The sequence below is a fragment of the Notamacropus eugenii genome, chromosome 7 (assembly GCF_028372415.1).
Source record: "Notamacropus eugenii isolate mMacEug1 chromosome 7, mMacEug1.pri_v2, whole genome shotgun sequence".
Lineage (NCBI taxonomy): Eukaryota > Metazoa > Chordata > Mammalia > Diprotodontia > Macropodidae > Notamacropus > Notamacropus eugenii.
The window spans coordinates 117743918-117763606 of record NC_092878.1 but is presented as its reverse complement, the minus strand read 5'-3'; the positions used below and the strand labels follow the sequence as shown (position 1 = coordinate 117763606).

General features: G+C 36.8%; 1 protein-coding gene across 1 annotated transcript in view; it reads left to right on the top strand.

Moving 5' to 3' along the window:
• The window catches only part of FAM241A (family with sequence similarity 241 member A), an 83414-nt gene extending 64172 nt beyond the window's left edge, over window positions 1–19242 (top strand). The window contains exon 2 of the mRNA XM_072623914.1: window positions 15495–19242. Within this exon, the coding sequence (XP_072480015.1) occupies window positions 15495–15740 (246 nt within the window). The 3' untranslated portion in view covers window positions 15741–19242. The remainder of the gene's footprint in view (window positions 1–15494) is intronic.
• The last annotated feature ends 447 nt before the right edge of the window (window positions 19243–19689 follow it).

The following is a 19689-nucleotide window of genomic DNA, read 5'->3' as shown; positions in this document are numbered from 1 at the left end:
CCGTTGTTTTGGGCTGGAAAATTGTTTCATCCTGCCCTTTTATTGGCTTTGCCACTCCATAATTCATTTTAAGGTATTAATTTAAAGTTGTTTGAAGGGAAATTTGGAGAGCTCCAGTGAGTCCTTTCCTTTACCCCACCATCTTTCATACCATTTCTAAAAGTAATTTCTTTGTAACCTGAAAAACAATCCTATAAATAAAATACCTACAAATGCTTTCAAAAGTTCTGTTTAGCTATGAAGTGGTTTAGGACTAGTTTACCAGCCCAGGTCAGCATAGAGAGACAGACAAGGAGGTCTGTGGACGTGGAGCACAGAGTTAAGCCAGGAGCACCCATCGGTAGCATTCCACCACAAAGAGAGGCTGTGTACCAGGAGAAGAAGAGGTCTCAGTTCTAACATTGAGGACCTAAATTTGTGCAGGAACAGGTGCCAACTGGCAGCTCTGTTGTTCTCTTCCAAGTTGTGAGTCATAGATCCATAGAATGCCTAGGTGTGGCATTCGAGAGTGAGGAGTAACCATGAACCTTAGCCTCTGTATGAAATCACTTCAGAAGCCAGCAGCATCTGTGTGGTTCAGATACCAGGAGCAGACTCTAAACTCTAGCCTAGTCAGGAGCCTATGGCAGTAGTAGGAATGCCATCTTAGACCAAAGGGAAGCCTATAATTCTGTCACTCTGAACCAGCAGACCTTTCCACCTGACTTTTCCACCCAGATCCAGAAACAGTCTACTGAAATCCTAAATAGAGTAAGCCAAGCAGGTGTGCTGCTCAAAACCAAATTCACATCAGGAACTTTCAGAGCTGAAACAAGGTGGGACAGTGATCATCAGACTTCAGCCTGGATTTGTCTTAGATACACAAGGAAAAAGGAAAACAGCAGCAAGACCAGTCTAGACATTCCCTCTAGATGTATGCAGAGTGTGATCCTAACATAAAGTTTCAAGTCAGAAGTAGATTGGATGAATGCACGTCCAAAAAATATCCCCCAATAAAAATCTGTTATGGTTACAGGGTTATTTAGGATATGTCCCAGAAGAAAAGAATGACCTCAAAACATCTACAAACAGAGCCTTAAAAAAAAAAACACAGCTTTGGCACAAGTTCAACTAGAATTGTTGGAAGAGATGAAGTAAAAGTATTTTAGATAAGTTTTTAGAAACCTTCATATAAATTAAATGAGTATGGTAGAGGGAAAAAACAAAAAGAAATGAAGGTTGTAAAAGAAAGAACTGGAAGAAAGAAGATGGCACAAGGGGTACAAAACCTTGCAAAAGAAAATAACTCCTTAAAAATTAGAAGGTACCAAGTGGAAAGTAATGAATCTTTGAGATAACAAAAATTGCTAAAACAAAGTAAGATGGCTGAATAAACAGAAGAAAACGTCAGGTATCTTAGCAGAAATACTTGATCTGAAAAAAAATCCGGGAGAGATCATTTAAGAATCATTGTACTACCAGAAAGTCATGGCTTAAAAAAAAAAAGAAAAAGAAGCTGACATTATATTTCAGGAGAACTAGCCATATCTGTTAAAATCAGAGGGCAAGGTGAAAATTCTCAAATAAAAAATGCACAATAACATTGTAGCTAAATATCGTAGTTTTCAGGTCAAAGAATAAATACTGCAGGAAGCTGTAAAGAAAGAAACCAAGTACCAAGGACCCATACAGTCAGGATCACACATGATTTAGCAGCTACCATTATAAAAGGGTAAAGAGATTGGAATAAGATATCCCAGGAAGTATTGGCTTAAACCAAGAAAAACTTACCTAGCAAAACCCAGTATAATTTGACCATGGGAAAAATGGATCTTTAATGAAATAGAGGATTCCCAAGCATTCCTGCTGGAAAGACCAGAGTGTCATAGAAACTTTGAAGTACGAATACAGGAATGAGGAGAAACATAAAATGGTAAACATTAATGAATCCTAAGAGATTAAACAAAGATAAACTGTTTATATTCTAATAGGAGATGATATTTGGGTCCTTTCTGAACTCTACCATCATTGGGGTCATAGATGGTGTCTAATTAGGACAAAGGCTTTGGAAATGTTTTACTTTCATATACATATCTATATCTATCTATCTGTGTCTGTATGTATGTATGTTTATGTATGTGTGCATATACATGTGTGTGTTTGTGTGTATCTTCTTAAAAGAGAGAGAATATGAATATGCTAGGGGAGGAACCAGAATTAGCTCACACAATCAGGATGTACAAGTAGAAGTCTATACAAACAAGGAGAAAGGAATGGTGGAAACTGCTTACATTTAAATCTTCATTCTCAACTGAGCGAGTTAAAAGCAGGCAAGAATTTGCGCATCATGGGGTACAGAAATGCAGAGTTGATGGGAAGTTAATTGAGACTTAGATGACTTGGCTAAAAATCTCAGAGGTAGGTTTTGAATACATTGCTTCTGACCACAGAGCCAGTGCTTTTTCTCCTGTTGGCAAAAGTGCTTAGTAAACCATGTGACGCTATTATGGCCTCACTTAAATCAGGTTAGTATAACAATTTAGATTTGACAGCAATATTGTAGGGATGATCAGCTGTGAAAGTCTTAGCTACTTTGTGATCCATGTGATCCATGACAAACCTAAAGAGTCCATGATGAAAAATACTATCCACTGCCACAGAGAGAACTAATGAACTCTGAGTGCAGATTGAAGCATATTTTTTCACTTTATTTTTATCTTTTTATATCATGAATAATATTTTTCATGACTTTGCTTATATAACGAGTATCATATGTCTTACCTTCTCAACGGGAGGAGGAAGGACTGAGAGAAGGGGGAGAATTTGGAACTCAAAATTTTTAATAATGAATGTTTAAAAAAAGAGGTTCAGAGTTTAAAATGGCACTGAGGGGTATAAATAAAACCAACTTTACTTAATAGGTTAAAAGAATCATTTTTTAAAATACACTAAAGTTTAAATAAAATACTACTTAGCAGGAAGGCAGCAAAAACTCTGGTGAAGCTTCAGATACCAACAAACCTGAGCTGGGACTTTTATGTTTAAGGCTGCAAGGAAGCCATATGGCCACCCTGTTCTCTTAAAGAACCAGCCCAGCTCACATAAAACAGTTGTTGCTCCTACCACAGATGCTTTATAAATGAGAGCTATTATAATTATTTCCATAGTAAGTGCTAACTTCAATTCACTAGAATAAGTAAATTGTTATTATTGTTGTTGTCATGTCCAACTCTTCAAGACCTTATTTGGAATTTTTGTGGCAAAGATACTGGAATGGTTTGGCCATTTCCTTCTCCCGCTCATTTTACAGATGAGGAAACAAATGAGGAGACAAATAGGGTTAAGTGACTTGCCCAGGGTCACACAACTAGTAAGTGTCTAAGGCTGGATTTGAACTCAGGTCTTCCTGATGCTAGGCTCAGTGTACTATGCACTGTGCCACCATAAAGAAATTAGGGCTCACTAAGTGGTTCTGTGTAAAGGAACATAGTATTTGAATTCATAGAACTATAATTACATAATAGGTTCTAGTACAGCAGAATTAAAAGTCTTGTCAGAAGAATTGTGGCCTGAGAGCAAGAGGTGGTAAGCAGGAGCCTGGGAGCAAGTCACTTATTTTCTCTTGGTCTTAATTTCCATTTCTGTATTTGTCAGATCTTTCCCATCTGGGTGTGTGTTGTGATTCTGCAATTTGTGTAACTTCGGTAACAGCAGAGGGAACTCTTCTACTTGATTCCTGTAGTGGGGATTGCTTCTAAGATAATTGTCAGCGGAGAATCGGGAAGGGAACATTAACCATCCCTAATGGTATACAAAAGCAAGCTATAAAAGTGCCTTAAAAATGGGAGTGCAACAGACCTTTCTTAGGCAGGAAGGAGATGCAAAATGCTTCCCTTCTCAGAGCAGTAGGTGGTGATTTGCAGCAGAAGGATGTGGCCCTGCCTGTAGTTGACCTGTGCTTGACACTGTACCCTGTACCTTTTTGAGGAGGGGAGTACTTGAATTCCTTCATCAGTTTGTTCTCACCATGTAAACTTGGGCAGCACCAATTTGGGAGTTGTGAGTTAATCTGAAGTTTCTGAGTTCAGGCATCAACCTTCCAGAGGAGTGCTTCTTGGAAAAGAAGAATAGCAAAGGGGCATCTATAGCTGGAGGACTAGTGCTATGTCATTGGTGGTAGAGAGGATGGGTTGCTGAGAAGTTCTGGAACTTACCAAGACCCTCTGCTAAGGTTATGAGTGGCTCAGGAAGTGAAGGTTCAACATGAAAGGGAAGTATTTGTCCACCTATATAAGAATATAAAGAAAAGAAGCTAAGAAAGGAATTTTAGATATATGTCTATATAGATATCTATATAGATATGTATCTATGTAGATAGATAGATAGATAGATAGATAGATAGATAGATAGATAGTATAGGACATTGCTGTTACTGCCTTGTTAAAGCTGATACATGCTCTATAAAAACAAACAAAAATTTATGATTGTGATTTTGAAAGTGTTAGAATGTGTGTGATAATGGGTGTTTAGAGATTAATAGGAGAAAAAGGCTTTAAATTCATTCATTCATTCAGTGAATCCAAAACCACATCACATCCCATCACCACCACCACCACCATCTTGATTAATTACCATCCTCTATACAGGGAAAGCTATTTCAGGAAAGGCTCTAGCCATGTTTCATCTCATTCAACCAGGACACACTCCAGATATCCCTTCTTCACCAGCCACCTTGTCCCAATCAGGAACCCTCCCACCACCATCTTGGGAAGAGCCTGTTTATATTTATCTCTCCAGGCCTTAACACAGTGCTAGGCACATAGTAAACACCAAATAAATACTCTATTCCATTCTACTCCAGGCCATGCGCCTGACTGTCCAGACTTTCTCTATCATGAAACCTCTTTAATGGAACTGAAAGTTCATACTGCCCCTGGAATTCTCATACTGGAAGTACCCTCCACCTCCTTGGCCTATTCCTCTGATTGATTGATTCTTGCCACTGGACTCCGATGTCTCCAGAGCAGAAAGTGAGGCTGGTGACTTTGGACAGCCCTTCCTCACTTAAATCCAATCCACTTATAAGTCATGGCATCATCTTCCAGATGTCATGGTCCTCTTCGAGATGGAAAGACAAGCAACTCCCACAATCCTTCTAGAAACATCATTGTAAGGAAGATTCCCAAGCTGGACAAGTCTTCATTCCCACACTCCTTCCTCTGCAGACTTTATCATTCTCTGACACACGTATCTCCCCACTCTTTCTACCCCTCTCCATCCTTGCTTTACAACTTTTTTTTTTAAATGCATTTTCTTCTCCCATTGAAATGTTAGCTCCTTGAGGACAGAGACTGTCTTTATTTCTGTTTGTGTTTGTATTCTTAGAGCTTGGCAGAGGAACTGGCATTGATCAAACAATAAATGCTTGTTGACTTGACATGTATCTATCTACTTATATCCTGTTAACAATAATAACTCACATTTCTGTAGCATTTTGAGATTTTCAAAGCTCCTTACATATATCACCTCCATGATCCTTAAAATAACCTGGTGAGGTAGATGATATTTTCCACTTCTTAATAATCTGTAAAATGAGTTGGACTAGATGGTTTTCTAAGGTCCTTTCCAGCTCTACATCAATCATTTTTATGACTCCATGTCCAGTGCTCCAACCACTATACCCTGTTGTTTCTCATTAAAAGAATTAAATCATTTATTAAATGCTATATTATTCATCATGATAGCACCTACATAGCCATTCTACTTGTCTTGGGAGTTGGCTGTTGTCTATTGGGATGTTTAGGCATTAGGTGAAAACACAAGAATAAAGCTGTTACTCTTCTGGTCAAATAAAGTACATCTTGCTCTCTAGATAATAATAATTTATTTGACAGTTCCATAAAGAAGTACAATGGAAGGACCATTGGCCCCCAAGTGAAAAACTTGCGTTCAAAGCTAAACTCTGATGCTGGGTGACCTCAGGGCAAGTCCCATAACATCCACAAGCCCCAGAAAAATGAGAGGACTGCCTCTGAGGTCCTTTCCAGTTCTAGCTATAGTATTTTATAATTTTTCATTTGATAAAAATGAAATGGGATTATAGAAATGAAAACCCATTGAGCATCTATTTATAATATGCATGTATTGCTGTTGCTTTTTTAAAATAGATTTAAGAAAAGAGAACTACTAGATGTTAAACTTCAAAACAGCCCCACTGTAGACATTTCAGCTTTTCATTAGGAAAACAAAACAAAGCAAAAATCGCTTTTTAAATGGTTTGTTGCTTGCAAAGAAAAAAAGACCCAGGAAACAAATAAACTGCAGCAGTCACAATTGTTTTACACCTGAAATTGCAGCTGGGAAGCAGAAAGTTTAATTTTTGTCCTAATTTTAAAGCATGTCGTGATGTTGCCAAAATCAAATGCTTATTTAATCCTGTAATTGTCTAAACGTTGTTTTCTAGTTCCCTACATATCCAGGGAAGCCTTCATTTTTGGACCTAAATTTTGTAATCAAGAGGTATAGGAAAAAAAAGAAAATGAGTCTCTGCAGATAACTAACTATCAAAACAGATGTTTTTGATAACCGCAGATCGGTCTGTAGTACTTCAGAGTTATAAACATTGATCCTGTTACATGATGAGAAGAAAGCAAGATACCACACACAAGATTAAACAATTTTTTTTCTTTAGAAATAGCTACCTCTTGCTGAGAGTTTGAATATCTCCTAATAATGCTTGGGTGGGGGATGGAGTTCTTTTCATGGCATTTTTGGTTGATGGGTCAACCCATTTTTTGAGTATGATCATATCAAATGAAAATGTATAAAATTTGTGGCAAATTGAACCTAAAAAAATCTCAGTTTCTTTTTCTTCCCATGTCTTCTTTAATTATTCATGACAAAGTGGGGAATAGGAAAGAAAGCCATGTGGGTTTTTTTTTAATCAGTCTTGGTCAATTTTTTAGAACCTCTAAGACTTCTTAGCATCACCTGGTATGCTTTAAGTAAATAATAATTATTTACGATTTATAATACAATTATAACTTAAAATAAGTATATATGAATCAAATTAAAATAATTTTAAATGATGAATTTTAGGCATGAGAGTTTTCACTTTACGACTAGTCCCAAAGCCTATCTGTTTTGGACTTTGGTTTTCAGTTTGACTACTCTTAGTCATTAACCAATCATTGCACTGACACTAACTAGTTTGTTAGAATATCATTTGTACTTATAATACCCTATGTGGAGGAAAGAAGCACTCTTCTTTAATGGTGGAATCTGTAAAGAATATGAACTAAAAAAATTTTAGAAGGAAATCTTTTGTACATTTCAGCTTAATCCTGAGTTTAAATATTCCTATAAGGAGTATTCTCAAATTAATAGGAATACAAATAACTGTTTAATGACGCCTTAGAAAATATGATTTCTTTGCTAAGAATGAGACTGTTTTGCTGGAAAGAATCTGTGCACACAGAATAGTGTCATTGATATAACTTCCAGGATTCTAATTATAGAAACCTCACCTCTCTTTGACTTTTAAAGCTCTTCCTACTTTTGTAGTCATCTTATACCTTATAACACCATCTCCCCAACAAAGCTCTTGCAGGCACTTTTCGATCCAGTGACCCTGGCCCTCCTTACTGTTGCTCAACAAGACAGTCCATCTCTGCCTCAGCCATTTTCACGGGCTCTCCCCTCTGCTTCCTAGTTCCCCTGGCTTCTTTCCCATCTCAGCTAAAATCTTACCTTTTGTAGGAAACTTTTCCCAGTCCCCCGTAATTCTAGTGCCTCCCCTCTGACACCATTAATATAGCTTGTTTGTACATAATTGTTTAACATATTGTTGTCTCCCCCATCAGACTGGTCCTGGGGAGAAGACACTGTTTTTGGCTTTCTTTCGTTTCTGCGTCAGCTTAGCATGGCACCTGGCACATTTGGTGTTATTGTTGAGTCATTTCAGTCATGTCCAGCTCTTCATGACCTCATTTGGGGTTTTCTTGGCAAAGATACTGGAATGGTTTGCCATTTTCCTCTCCAGCTCATTTTCTAGATGAGGAAACTGAGGCAATCAGGGATAAGAGTCACACAACTGGTAAGTGTCTCAGACTGGGATTTAAATTCACAAAGACGAGTCTTCCAGCCTCCATACCTGACACTATTGACTGCACCACTTAGCTGCCCACATGGTACGCAGGAAGTACTTACTTAATAAATGCTAGTTGACTGACTGACTCCCCTTCCTACAGGCATTTCTTGAGTTTGGTGTGGTTGATTCTTAACCAGGAAGAGTTGTTTAGTGTTTGGTTTTTTTTAAAACATTTAAAGTTAAAACTAATATTTATTCTTAAACCTAGAAAATGAACCCTAATTAACCTAGTTAATTAACCCTAGTCCTGAACCAAAAAAAGGTTGTGCCTTCATTGATTCGTTCAACAAGGGTGCGCTAAATGTCAGCTGTGCATAAGGCACTGTAGTCAGATGTAAAAGATGAATTAATTATCCATGCTATCAACATCCTGGCTAATTATTACTCTTATTTCCAGGCATTATTGAAGCTTCCTAGAAGTTGCTATTCCTAGAATTTAGCCATGAAAGCAGATAATACCATGTTGTCATGGCATGTATGACAGTCTTATGGACTGTTGGGAACACTCATAGGATCACAGATGTAGAGTTTGAAGAGAGCTTAGGGACCGTTAGTCCACCTCCCTCATTGTGGTTCACAGAGACTCAACTATTTACCCTCAGTTACAAAAGGAGGATGTAGAAGATTCAGGACTCCCTTCTCACTGTCCTGGTACCAGTAGGATCCCAAATGGGCCTCAGGCTGAAATATCGTTGACATCCAAACCAGTTCAGAATCTCTTCTTTGAGATGCCTCTTTTTTATACTTTGATTGCTTTGTTTTCCTCAGTTTCTTGATAAAGCTAACCTTTTAAGTCTTTCAGGACACTTATGGGGTTGTCAAGGGATTGAGGGTTGCCCTTAGTGAATAGGAGTGGGGACAGCCCCAAGAATTGGTAGCAGAGTGAGGGTAGTGTTAGAAGGTCCCAGAAGAGAGTTTGGACTAGCAGTTGATTTTCTGCAGGCCTGGAGAATTTGTGCTACTTGTTGGAAATAACATCCAGGGAGGTTTTGTTCAGGCATGTGCTGGGCAGAATGACCTCTGAGTCCCAGATGCTGGGATTCCAAGAGGAAGGAAAATTACAAATACCAGATGTCCATTTTAGTGTTATTCATTTTAATAGCTGGTATCTTGGGAAGATTCAGAGGTAGAAGATTGAATTTATGGAAGACCTCATAAGAGTAGGCATGAATGTTGTGAGCCATGCTATTTGGATTAGTCAGAGAGCATAATCAGTCAAATTACAGTCAATTACATTAGAACATTTTCTGTATCCTGGATAGTTCCAAGAGTTTCTGGTTTCTCCTCAAGTCCACTGGAAAGTCCAAGGGTTTATGAATAGATTGGATATTGATCAAGTTTAAAAGAAGCCGTACTGTAAACACGCTAGCCAGTACAAGCCACAATGGAAACCTTATAGAGCAGTGTTTATGCTTTTTGCTGCCATCTTAAAAAAGTTTTTTTTCTTAAAAACAGCTATGCCAAAAAGTGAGGTAGACAAGTGGAATTATTAGAGTAGAATCTGCTAGTATTAGAAAAACACTTCTAAAAGAGGCCAGCATTATGGTTTGGGAATGTGAATATCTAGCTGGAGAAGAAATAAGAAGAAATAAATCCCAGAGTTTAATTTGCTTATTTATCCTGTTCAGATTATAGGACAAGAGTCTAATCCCCAAAACTGAAAAACATTACAATTTATAATAAATTTTCACCCTCCTGATTGATATGTGAGGAGGCATTGAGCTGTCATTTTCTGTTTTTGCAAGTGTCAGACAAGTATACTAAGCAAGATTCCCCATTTTAACCACTAAACAAAAGAAAGTCTTTATTTTTAAAACTATTATGGGCTGTATCAACCCCCTTGGAATTAGCTATATTTCTTGTAAGGAGTTATAAAAATTATTGATAGAGAAACTGAACCAATTATAGCAAGAATTATGGTTACCAAGGGATACTGTAGAATTTTGAAATAAGAATAGACTTAGAATCCACTTAGATAAAGCCAGGCAGCAAGATAGAGAAGTTTCTTCTCTGTAAATGAATTGTGTAGACATCTTACCTCTCCAAGGAGATTATGGTTTCTTTGAGGACAGGGACCAAAGTGTCTTGGTCTTAATTTCCTGTACAGTGCCTGGGATAGTGCCTTGAACTAAGTAAGTATTCAGGTAATGTTTATTAAATGAGTGAATGGTAAGGGCAGTACGCTTAAGTTTAAGAGGAAGAAAGGTCTCCTAGAACTAACATAGTGAAGAAAAGCCTGATGGGAAAAGTGAGTCTTAATCTATGCCTTAACAATGGTGGGGGTCAAAAGAAGAGGGGTACAGGAATCTAATGACAGCAGAGAAGCAAAAGATATAATGAAAACGCAAAAATTTAAGTTGATTACATCTGATGTTTGGTCAGAGAAACAGAAGAAAGGAAGTGACTGGAAGTTTGATTTGATCAGAAAAGTTGACAAGAATTTCCTCTACCCCTCCTCCACCAACCAACCAGTCCTAGCCCCAAAAAGAGGAACAGTAAAATGACAGATTGGGGGCACTAGTTGATATAGTGGATAAGACACTGGGCTTGAAATCAGGAAGACTGTTCTTCCTGAGTTCAAATTTGGCTTCAGATACTTACTAGCAGTATGACCCTGGGCGAGTCACTTAACCCTGTTTGGCTCAATTTCTTTATCTGTAAAATGAGTTTAAAAAGGAAAAGGCAAACCACTTCCAGTATTTTACCAAGAAAACCCCAAATGGGGTCATAAAAAGTCACATGACTGAAATAACTGAACAACAACAGTAATGAAATGAATTCAATTTTCGTAGCCAATTAACAGTGAGAGTCACGGAGAACTGCTGAGTATTTCATTTTCTACAAATATAGGATATCCCCATCACATAAGAAGATTGAACTATTTGTATTTCTTATAGCGCCAAACAAAATGCACACAAAATGCAGGTTGCCCTCTTAAAGAAGGAAAGGTTGAGGACTGGGGAAAGAGATGCCTCTCTGTTTCCTGTGTATTGTTGGGTTACCAGGGAGAATGAAGTGTTCTTTGAAAGAATAGAAATAGTATAAGAAAGAAATGAGTAGAAAAATAACTCTGAAAAGGCTCAAAAGAGAATCCAGACTCACCCCCAAGAGGCTGCCCAGTAGAAGAAATGAAAGAAGAATGGCCCCTGACCTGTTGTAAGTCTGCAGTAGGTTTAAGGTTCTTATAGGAGGCTTCCTCTGCTGGAATGATGGTGAGGATCCATACTTGACTCCAGTAAAGAGGACATCTAGTATGGGTCATAGAAGGAAGGGACAGTTCATGGTTGCTGACAATTCCTTGCCATTTAAAAATAATATAGTATTGATAGCTCTTGTTTTTTACATCACCAGAATTTCTCCCCATATTCCTCTGCTGTCCCCTCCGAGAGAGCCAACCCACATAACAAATAATTTTTTTTAAATAAAAGCAAAAGAGGAAAAACTGAAAAATCAACAAATGTAATTATTGTATCAGAAAGTCTGAAAATTTTTAAAAAGTCTGAAAATATATGCAATGTTCTACCTCCCACTTTTGTGACAGAGTGAGAGGGGAATGTCTTCTCATATCTCTTCATTGGGTCTGTGCGTGACAATTGCTTGCTGAGGGGTATATAATGGCAGCCTCCTGGGACATATCTCAAATATATGGGAAGCCTCCTGAGACATACCACTTGGAGGCTTATGATAATGATAGCTAATGTTTATATAGCGTTTAATACGTTCCAGACACTGTACTGGGTGCTTCACAATTATTATCTCATTGATCCTTACAACCCTAGGAGGTAGGTGTTATTATTATCCTTATTTTTACATATGAGGAGATTGAGGCAAGCAAATTACGTGACTTACCCAGGATCATGTTACTAATGAATGTCTGAGATCGGATTTGAACTCAGATGTTCCTGACCTGAGCTCTATCCACTGTGCTACCTAATATCTGCTTCTGGTGATACTATTAGAACTAATGAGAAGGAGGTTAATTATTTCTAAAGTCCTGGCTATGGACGTGAAAACTTTTGAAGTGCAAGTACTGCTTTTGTCACTGATATCAGGTGAAGATAGGAGCTAAAGAAGAGAGAGGGTCTCATGTGAAGTGAGCAGCTAGTTAAATTGTTGAATTTTCACTAGATACCTCTGATAAAAGTTTAATATTCAAGATATACAGACAACTAACACAGATATATAGATATAGATAGATAGATAGATAGATAGATAGATATAATATGTGTATATATATATCTATATATATAGATATATATATAGATATATATATATATCTATATATATATAAGATCAGGAGCCATTCCTGAATAGATGAGTGGTCAAAGAGTATGAACAGTTTTCAAAAGAATTACAAACCATCAATGCCCTTCTAAGACAGCATGATCCAAATCACTAATCACTAGATACATAAATTAATTATTAAAGTCATGAAGTGAAAGAGGCCTCAGCAGCTCTCTAGTATAATCTGTACAAGAAAGGAATGCTTACTATAACACATGTGGCAATTGGTCATTCAAACTCTACTTGATGACCTCTAAGGAAGGAGACACCACCACCTCTCCAAGCAAGTCACTGCACTCTTGGACAACTCTCATTGTGAGGCACATCAAGCCTAAATCTGCCTCTTTGTAGCTTCTGTCCATTCATTCTGTTCTTTATTCTGCTCTCCCAGACCAAACAGAGCAAGACTAATCCTTCCACCACCTGACAACCCTTCAGATGCTTTAAGACAGCAGTTACGTTTCCTCTCCTCTTATCTGATCTTCTTTAGGTTAAACAACTTCACTTCTTCCAATTAAAACAATTCTTGTTTTCACCTGTGTCATAACTGGAAAATTAACCAAGATGATGAACAATGGACATGGTGTTGAAAGGGCCTCTCTGGTTCCCTATTCATGAACCATATTTTCTACCTTTTTTTGTGGTACAGAATTTTTATTCTGATATAATCAAATCCACCAACCAATGTTCCCAATGTCTTTGATTCGTTCAATATATAAAAATTTACTTTCTCTCCATAGTAGACACAAGCCTATTTCATTTTCTCTGATGCTTCAATGTTTTTTCAATGTTTAAATCTATGACATAACTGGAATTTGTTATGGGAAATGGTATGCAGCGTCTCCAAAGCTATTTCCTGCCATTTCTATCTAGTACTCTCAACAATATTGATTAAAGAAGGCAAGGGAGAACAAAAAATAATACGATGATAACAAAAAATAGTTGATGAGAAAAACATTTCTAAGAACTACGAGATAAAATTTTTACATGAGAAAATATGCAAGGAACTGATATAGTCAAGAATAGTCATCTATTCCCTAATGTATAAGAAGAGACATATGCAAAAGGCAAAACACATGATAACTTGAGAAGTGTACAACTTTCCTTCTAAAGAAAGAAATGCATATTAAGACAATTTGAAAATATAATTTCACCCCCAACTAAACTAAATCACTCCAACAAAACCACAGCAAATATAACTCAGTTCCTCAAACACTGAATGCCAAATTTGTGCATAGAACATTGGCAGAGACTGGTGGTAATACAAAGTCCAGATAAGAAACGATCTCTTTAAGGTATGTCACCCCAGGAAGCGTACTGTGTTCCATAATATGTAATAAGGACCTTAGAGAGGTACAAAACAAAGTAACTCTTTCCACTTATGAGTAACTGTGGTATGAACATTAGGCATGTACCTACTAGTGACAGATTCTACCCTCATGTTGCATTACAAATTTCCATCTCATCATCCTTCTAATCCAACTAATTCTTTTAAGAAAATCGCCAAAAACAAAAAAGAAGAGATTTTAATTTGTAGTCATGTAAAAAGTTATTTAGAAGTATGTCCATTGCAAGGCTGATTTTATTTTAAAAAAAAACTTATTCCAACTCTCCAGCTCTAGCTACTAAAATGAAGATGAGATATTATCTTTTAAATAAATCTTTAGTTGGCACCAGGGCAAAGGGGAACTACGGTGCCATCATTGTGGTTTCCTCTAAGCACCAACAAGCTCTTTGTATATAGTTTGCATTTACTTATCTACGTATATGTTGTTTTTCTTCATCAGAATATAAGCTCCTTGAGCGCAGGAACTATTTCATTTTTGTCTTTGTCTTTCCAGTGTCTAGCTTGGTGCCTTGAACGTAGCTAGTTGCTGAATAAATGCTTTTTGAATTGGATTGTTTTAACAGTGAACTAGACCTCAATCAGAAATTTAAGTACAAGAACCAAGGTGAACGTTGCTTTTTATACAATAGACTAAAAATTGAGAACAGGAAAATAGCTAAAATGTGAAGAAAACTGTTAAATGATTAATTTAGATTACACAATAAAGGAGATAAAAACATACTGTTATAAGAAGAGTAACAGAGACCTGTGAAGGTATCTATATCTGTGATGTTGCTGTGCCATAACAGGGCTCTGGTCATTACCAAGTCAACTCCTTTGTGAAATAAGTGGATGAATGTGTCTGTAGCATAAAAGAGGTTAACTGTGAAAAGGAGACAGATTACTTCTCCAGAGTCATCCTGCTTGCTGAAATCTATGATATTCAACAATGAGGAACTAGGAGGATTTCCAACAAATTGTCATGATAAAAATCTGCAGTAAAGAGAAACTGAGCTTTCAACCAGCTTGTCTCTACAGACTTATTTGTATCTCACTAAACTAGAGCATGACAGGTCAGAGTTCCTTTAGGTGAGCTCAATTTGTTGGAATCTACAGAAATTAAGACATATATTGAGATACTCCAATTAACAGGATACCCTTCCCAGGTTAAGTTCATCTCTTCTGAATTACCACCATGCTGCTAATTCTAGCTTTGATTAACCCTATGTCCTTCACCTTCTCTCCCCTCTGATTGGATGGCTAGAAGTCAGTACCAAACTCTTCCCAATGCCTTCCATTATATAAGGCAGAAACTAAACTCTCAGCTCGCTAGTGCCATTTTGTGTCTGCTGCTCTGCCTGGTTTCAGTTCCACCAAACAAAACGCCCTCATGCCAGGCATTCCCTAGCGTTCTCGCCTTTTCTTGCCTTTTGTGTGTTGTCTCCCCATGGTCCCACTGTCTTTTTTTTTATTCATTGTACCTCCAGAGCTTAGCCCAGTGCCTGGCACATAGTAGTAGGTGCTTAAAAAATATTTATTGGATTGGAGATGTGGGTATTTTCCACCTTTTTGTAAAGCAAGCATATTAGCAGTTCTATCTGATTATAAGGAGAAAAGTTCTCATGCATCTGTCACTCTATTATTGAGTGTTTATTGAATGAGCTTAGAACCATGCTAGTGGTTGTTCTTATAACATGATTATGTTAAATTATTTTAAGCCACACTGTATTCACTTTCCCTTTTTCTTATTTACAGGACATAGAAGAATCACAAAATCATAGTGTGGAACCTGTTATAGATGACTACAAAAAGATGGGAACCCTTTTTGGTGAACTCAACAAAAACCTAATCAACATGGGCTTCACAAGGATGTATTTCGGAGAACGGATTGTGGAACCAGTCATAGTCATTTTCTTTTGGTTTATGCTCTGGTTTCTTGGCCTACAAGCCCTTGGACTAGTTGCTGTCCTTTGCATTGTCATTATTTATGTACAAGAGTAAAACATAGCTGACCCATGTGTGGTTTAACATGTGGAAGCCATGTTGTATGTTAATGGATATTTAAGCAAACAAGAGCTACAGAAATCTGCTTTGTTACAAATTATGTCAGCCATTTTCTAATTAAATTTATAAATGGATGTTCTTTGAAAATAAAGTCAACTTTTCTTTATTTAGGGGTTAATTTTCAGGTAATCCAGACCCCTTTTTTCCCCAGTAATGACTTTTGCCCACTTATTGAGCACTAATCATAAACACTACCAACCAAAAATGCAACAGAGGTTATGACATCGAGAGCTATCCGTTTTACTCCTTGTAAAGAATTTAGGGAAAAAGAAGCTAAAATGATATTTTACTTGAAGATTATTTCCCAGATATTCCCACTTGCATTTGGGGGGATGTCAACTTCAGTTATCCTTGCCATCCCCATCCCCATGTATAAATAATAGTTGGCTTTATGGCTATCTTTCTCTTGTGGTGGAAATGAATCATTCTAACTCATTTTCCAAAAGTTAAAAAAAAAAAAAAACACGTACTGTTGTTAGAGAAACTGCCCAAGTGGATTAAAACTTCATTAGGCCTGAAGCCAATTCATTATGTCATTGAAGGTTTTAGATATTTTGGTGCTGGTGAATTCTTTGTTGATCCAGGAGCCACAAGAGCCAGGTAGATGCTCAGCTGGCCACATACCTACCTTGTGACATGCCTGATTAGGCTGTGGTATTTTCTTCTATCCAACAAGCTTGAGTTTTTATTTTTTATTTTTCCATGGGACACTTTTCAGTGTATTTTTCACAACTTTTACAATTTTATAGTTCTTTTTTTAACTGCTACTTTAAGATATAAATCAAAATCTGTTTCTTAGCTGGACAGTGGAGTATTTTTTTCCCTAACTTGTTACAAAATCTGCCTGCATCTTTTTCTTTCTCTTTCAAAAAGAAAAGACTAAATCTTTCACCTTTGATATATATAGAGAGAGAGAGAGGAAAAAACAGATGCGTAATATTAAAGACATAGTTAAATTTGGAGTGTAATCATCAGTCTTATACATGCAGTAAGACCAAATCTGTGAATCCTCCAAGTGGAGAAGCCAAGTAACTGAAAATATCATAAGAACATATAATGCTAAATCAGAATCCCAGCCAGAGGGTGTTAAAAAATAGAGTGCATTTGTTTTAATATTGACTTTTTTAAACTTATGACTTTTTTATTTTTACAAATGGTCTTTGTACTCTACTGTGTGCTTACATTGAGTTTGCAAATATTTTTATACTAACAAGCATATCCTTCATCTACCTACCTACTATAAATGCAAACTATATGAAAGGGTATTTTCATTTATGTACAAGTACAGTTTAAAAAAAAACAACAGAAATTATGGGAATTTGTAGCAGTATAAAATATTAATAACTACATTCTTTTAGAATGCTGCTGAGAGTTTGAATTTCTGAAATTTAACATGCTTAATAACAGCTCTGGTCCCACCAGTGCCTAATGATGAATCTATTTTTCAGAGTCATTTTTGTTATAAATTATTTAGTATCCAGTCAGCACTATACATTGCCCTGTTATGCTGATGGGATGTGTGTGTGTCCAATTATAAAAAGTAAGCAGACATTTCACTATCTCCTTTCACACTTCTGTTGGTACTCATCATGGTATACCATCAAGTACTATCAAAGCGGGAGGGAAAAAAAAACTAGCTAGTAGCTTATTTAATGGAGACAATAAGATGTTGCCTCTGGGAAGTGTTGGAATGCAGATTATACTCATTTCCCTAGATAAAAGAAAATCCTATAACCTTGTCTGGTCATGAAATAAAGTGATTAGATAAAATGCGATATTGAATCACATCAGTCTCGGAATTGATGTTATATGTGAATAAGATGTATAATAATTACCATATAATTTACCTATATTATTAACCCTCAGCTTTAAAAAGGAGGTAGGGAGATAAGATATTTATCTTATATCAAAAGTAGTCAAACAAACTGACCTGGATGAATAAATCTGTTTTCTTTCCAATAAAATATCAGGCATAACTGGGTATTTTGTTATATTTTTGTCTTATTTCTTAATCAGTCATTAATATGGTACTGTCTCTGTTCCCTATATGGGTTCTTAAATTTGGGTTTTCTGTAATGCTATGCTGGTTTTCTCTGTAATGTTATGTATTTTATTCTGTGCATTTAAACACATTATTCCAAAAAGCAGCCTATAGACTTCACAAGCCTTCCAAAGGAGTCCGTGATACAATAAAAGGTTAAGAACCTTTGTATTCTAACTATATCTATCCTTCATTTTCAATGGTTTTGGAATTCATTTTCTGTTTTTTATTGATATCTTTTTAATATTGGAGAGGGAGGAAATCACTGGAAAATGTGAAGAAAGGCCCGGGACACACTCAGGGTCTACCAGTCCATACCCCTGCATCTATTCTCGCAGATAAATGACATCTCATGGTCATTATTCTGCTTTTGGCCCAAGTGCTTGGGTTGGAGGATGCCATTCCAGCCTGTACACTAACCAGTTTGTTTCGATCTGATTATCCTCTTGAGAAGCTGAACATCCCCAAGGGACTTCAACCTATGGGATAAACCAACTGTTAACAATGCTGTTGAGAAGATGATTCTCAATCCACTCAATTACACAGGAAGACACAGGAATAATCACTGCTATTATTGAGGACTAATTATCCAGTTTGCAGATTATGTGCAGCCCTCAGTTCCCATAGGGTTTAGCTGGGGAAAGGAGAAAAGGTAGAGCTCAAATGAGGCTGTTTTGTTCCTGTATTATATTCCAAATAAAAAATGTACTCTGGAAGAAATTAATTCATAAAATAAGGCTACAGGTATATCTCTGGACTTGTAATCATAGAATCCTAGAGCTGGAAGGGATGTCTAGTCCATCTTACTGTCTGATGGATGAATCTTGCGTTTAATATCCCTGACAAGTGGTCATCTACCCTCCATTATTTATTGATGCTTTCTCTGGAACCCATTAGCTCAAAGTTGTTTCATACTTTAAAATTTTATAGCTCAAAAGATACTTTTATTGTGCAGAAGGGGGAGCATTTAGGAGTCTTGTTGACTTTCTGTTGGAAATATATAGCTTTCACTCATATGACCTGGGTCTTCGCAATATTGCTACCACATTGTAGCATATTTCAGGGGGAAATCCACCCTACAGGTCACATCAAATGTGTCAACACTATTTGTAATGCTTATTTCAAGGGGAATAATAGTCACAGATGCTATTTAAGGGATACTTTTTTTAATGTTACATATTTAACAGTGTGTCACAGTAAGTTTTCATCTGTGAAACATTTTTTAATGTTTTAACTTTGAACATCCAGAGTACTTATATCTGGGCTGATGGTTCTTATTACAAAACTGCCATATTAATTCTCTACCAGATTGTCTTGGTTATCCAAACCATTTGTGTTATACAAACTTATATACAAAGTTCTTTGTTATCCTTTCTAATAAAAGATACTCTGCTGTAATCCTTTGATGTATATTCTCTCTTTTAATAGCCTATATGTTCCATGTATCAGTTAATTTCTGCCATATGCAACAGCTACGAAAATGGGCCAGTCAGCATCACCTGGAGGGCACCCAATTCTCAAATCTGTTTTCCTCTTGTTACTATAACAAAAATCTGGGAACAGTAGTGGTGAACATTGGGAACATTGGGTGTGTCTCCAGTAGCCCAGATGCACCTATCTCTAGAATTTCTGTCCAGTGATGATGATAGAACATAGAATTTCTATGAATGAGCCACAGCAAAGACGTCTGAGCTTTGAATTGTGGGATATTTAGGGGAGAGAGAACACGTATATAGTGCCTATGATGTGCCAGGCACTATGCAAAGCACTTTATAAATAGCTCATTTGCTTATAACAAACCAACATAGATGCTATTATTACCACCATTTTACAGTTGAGGAAACA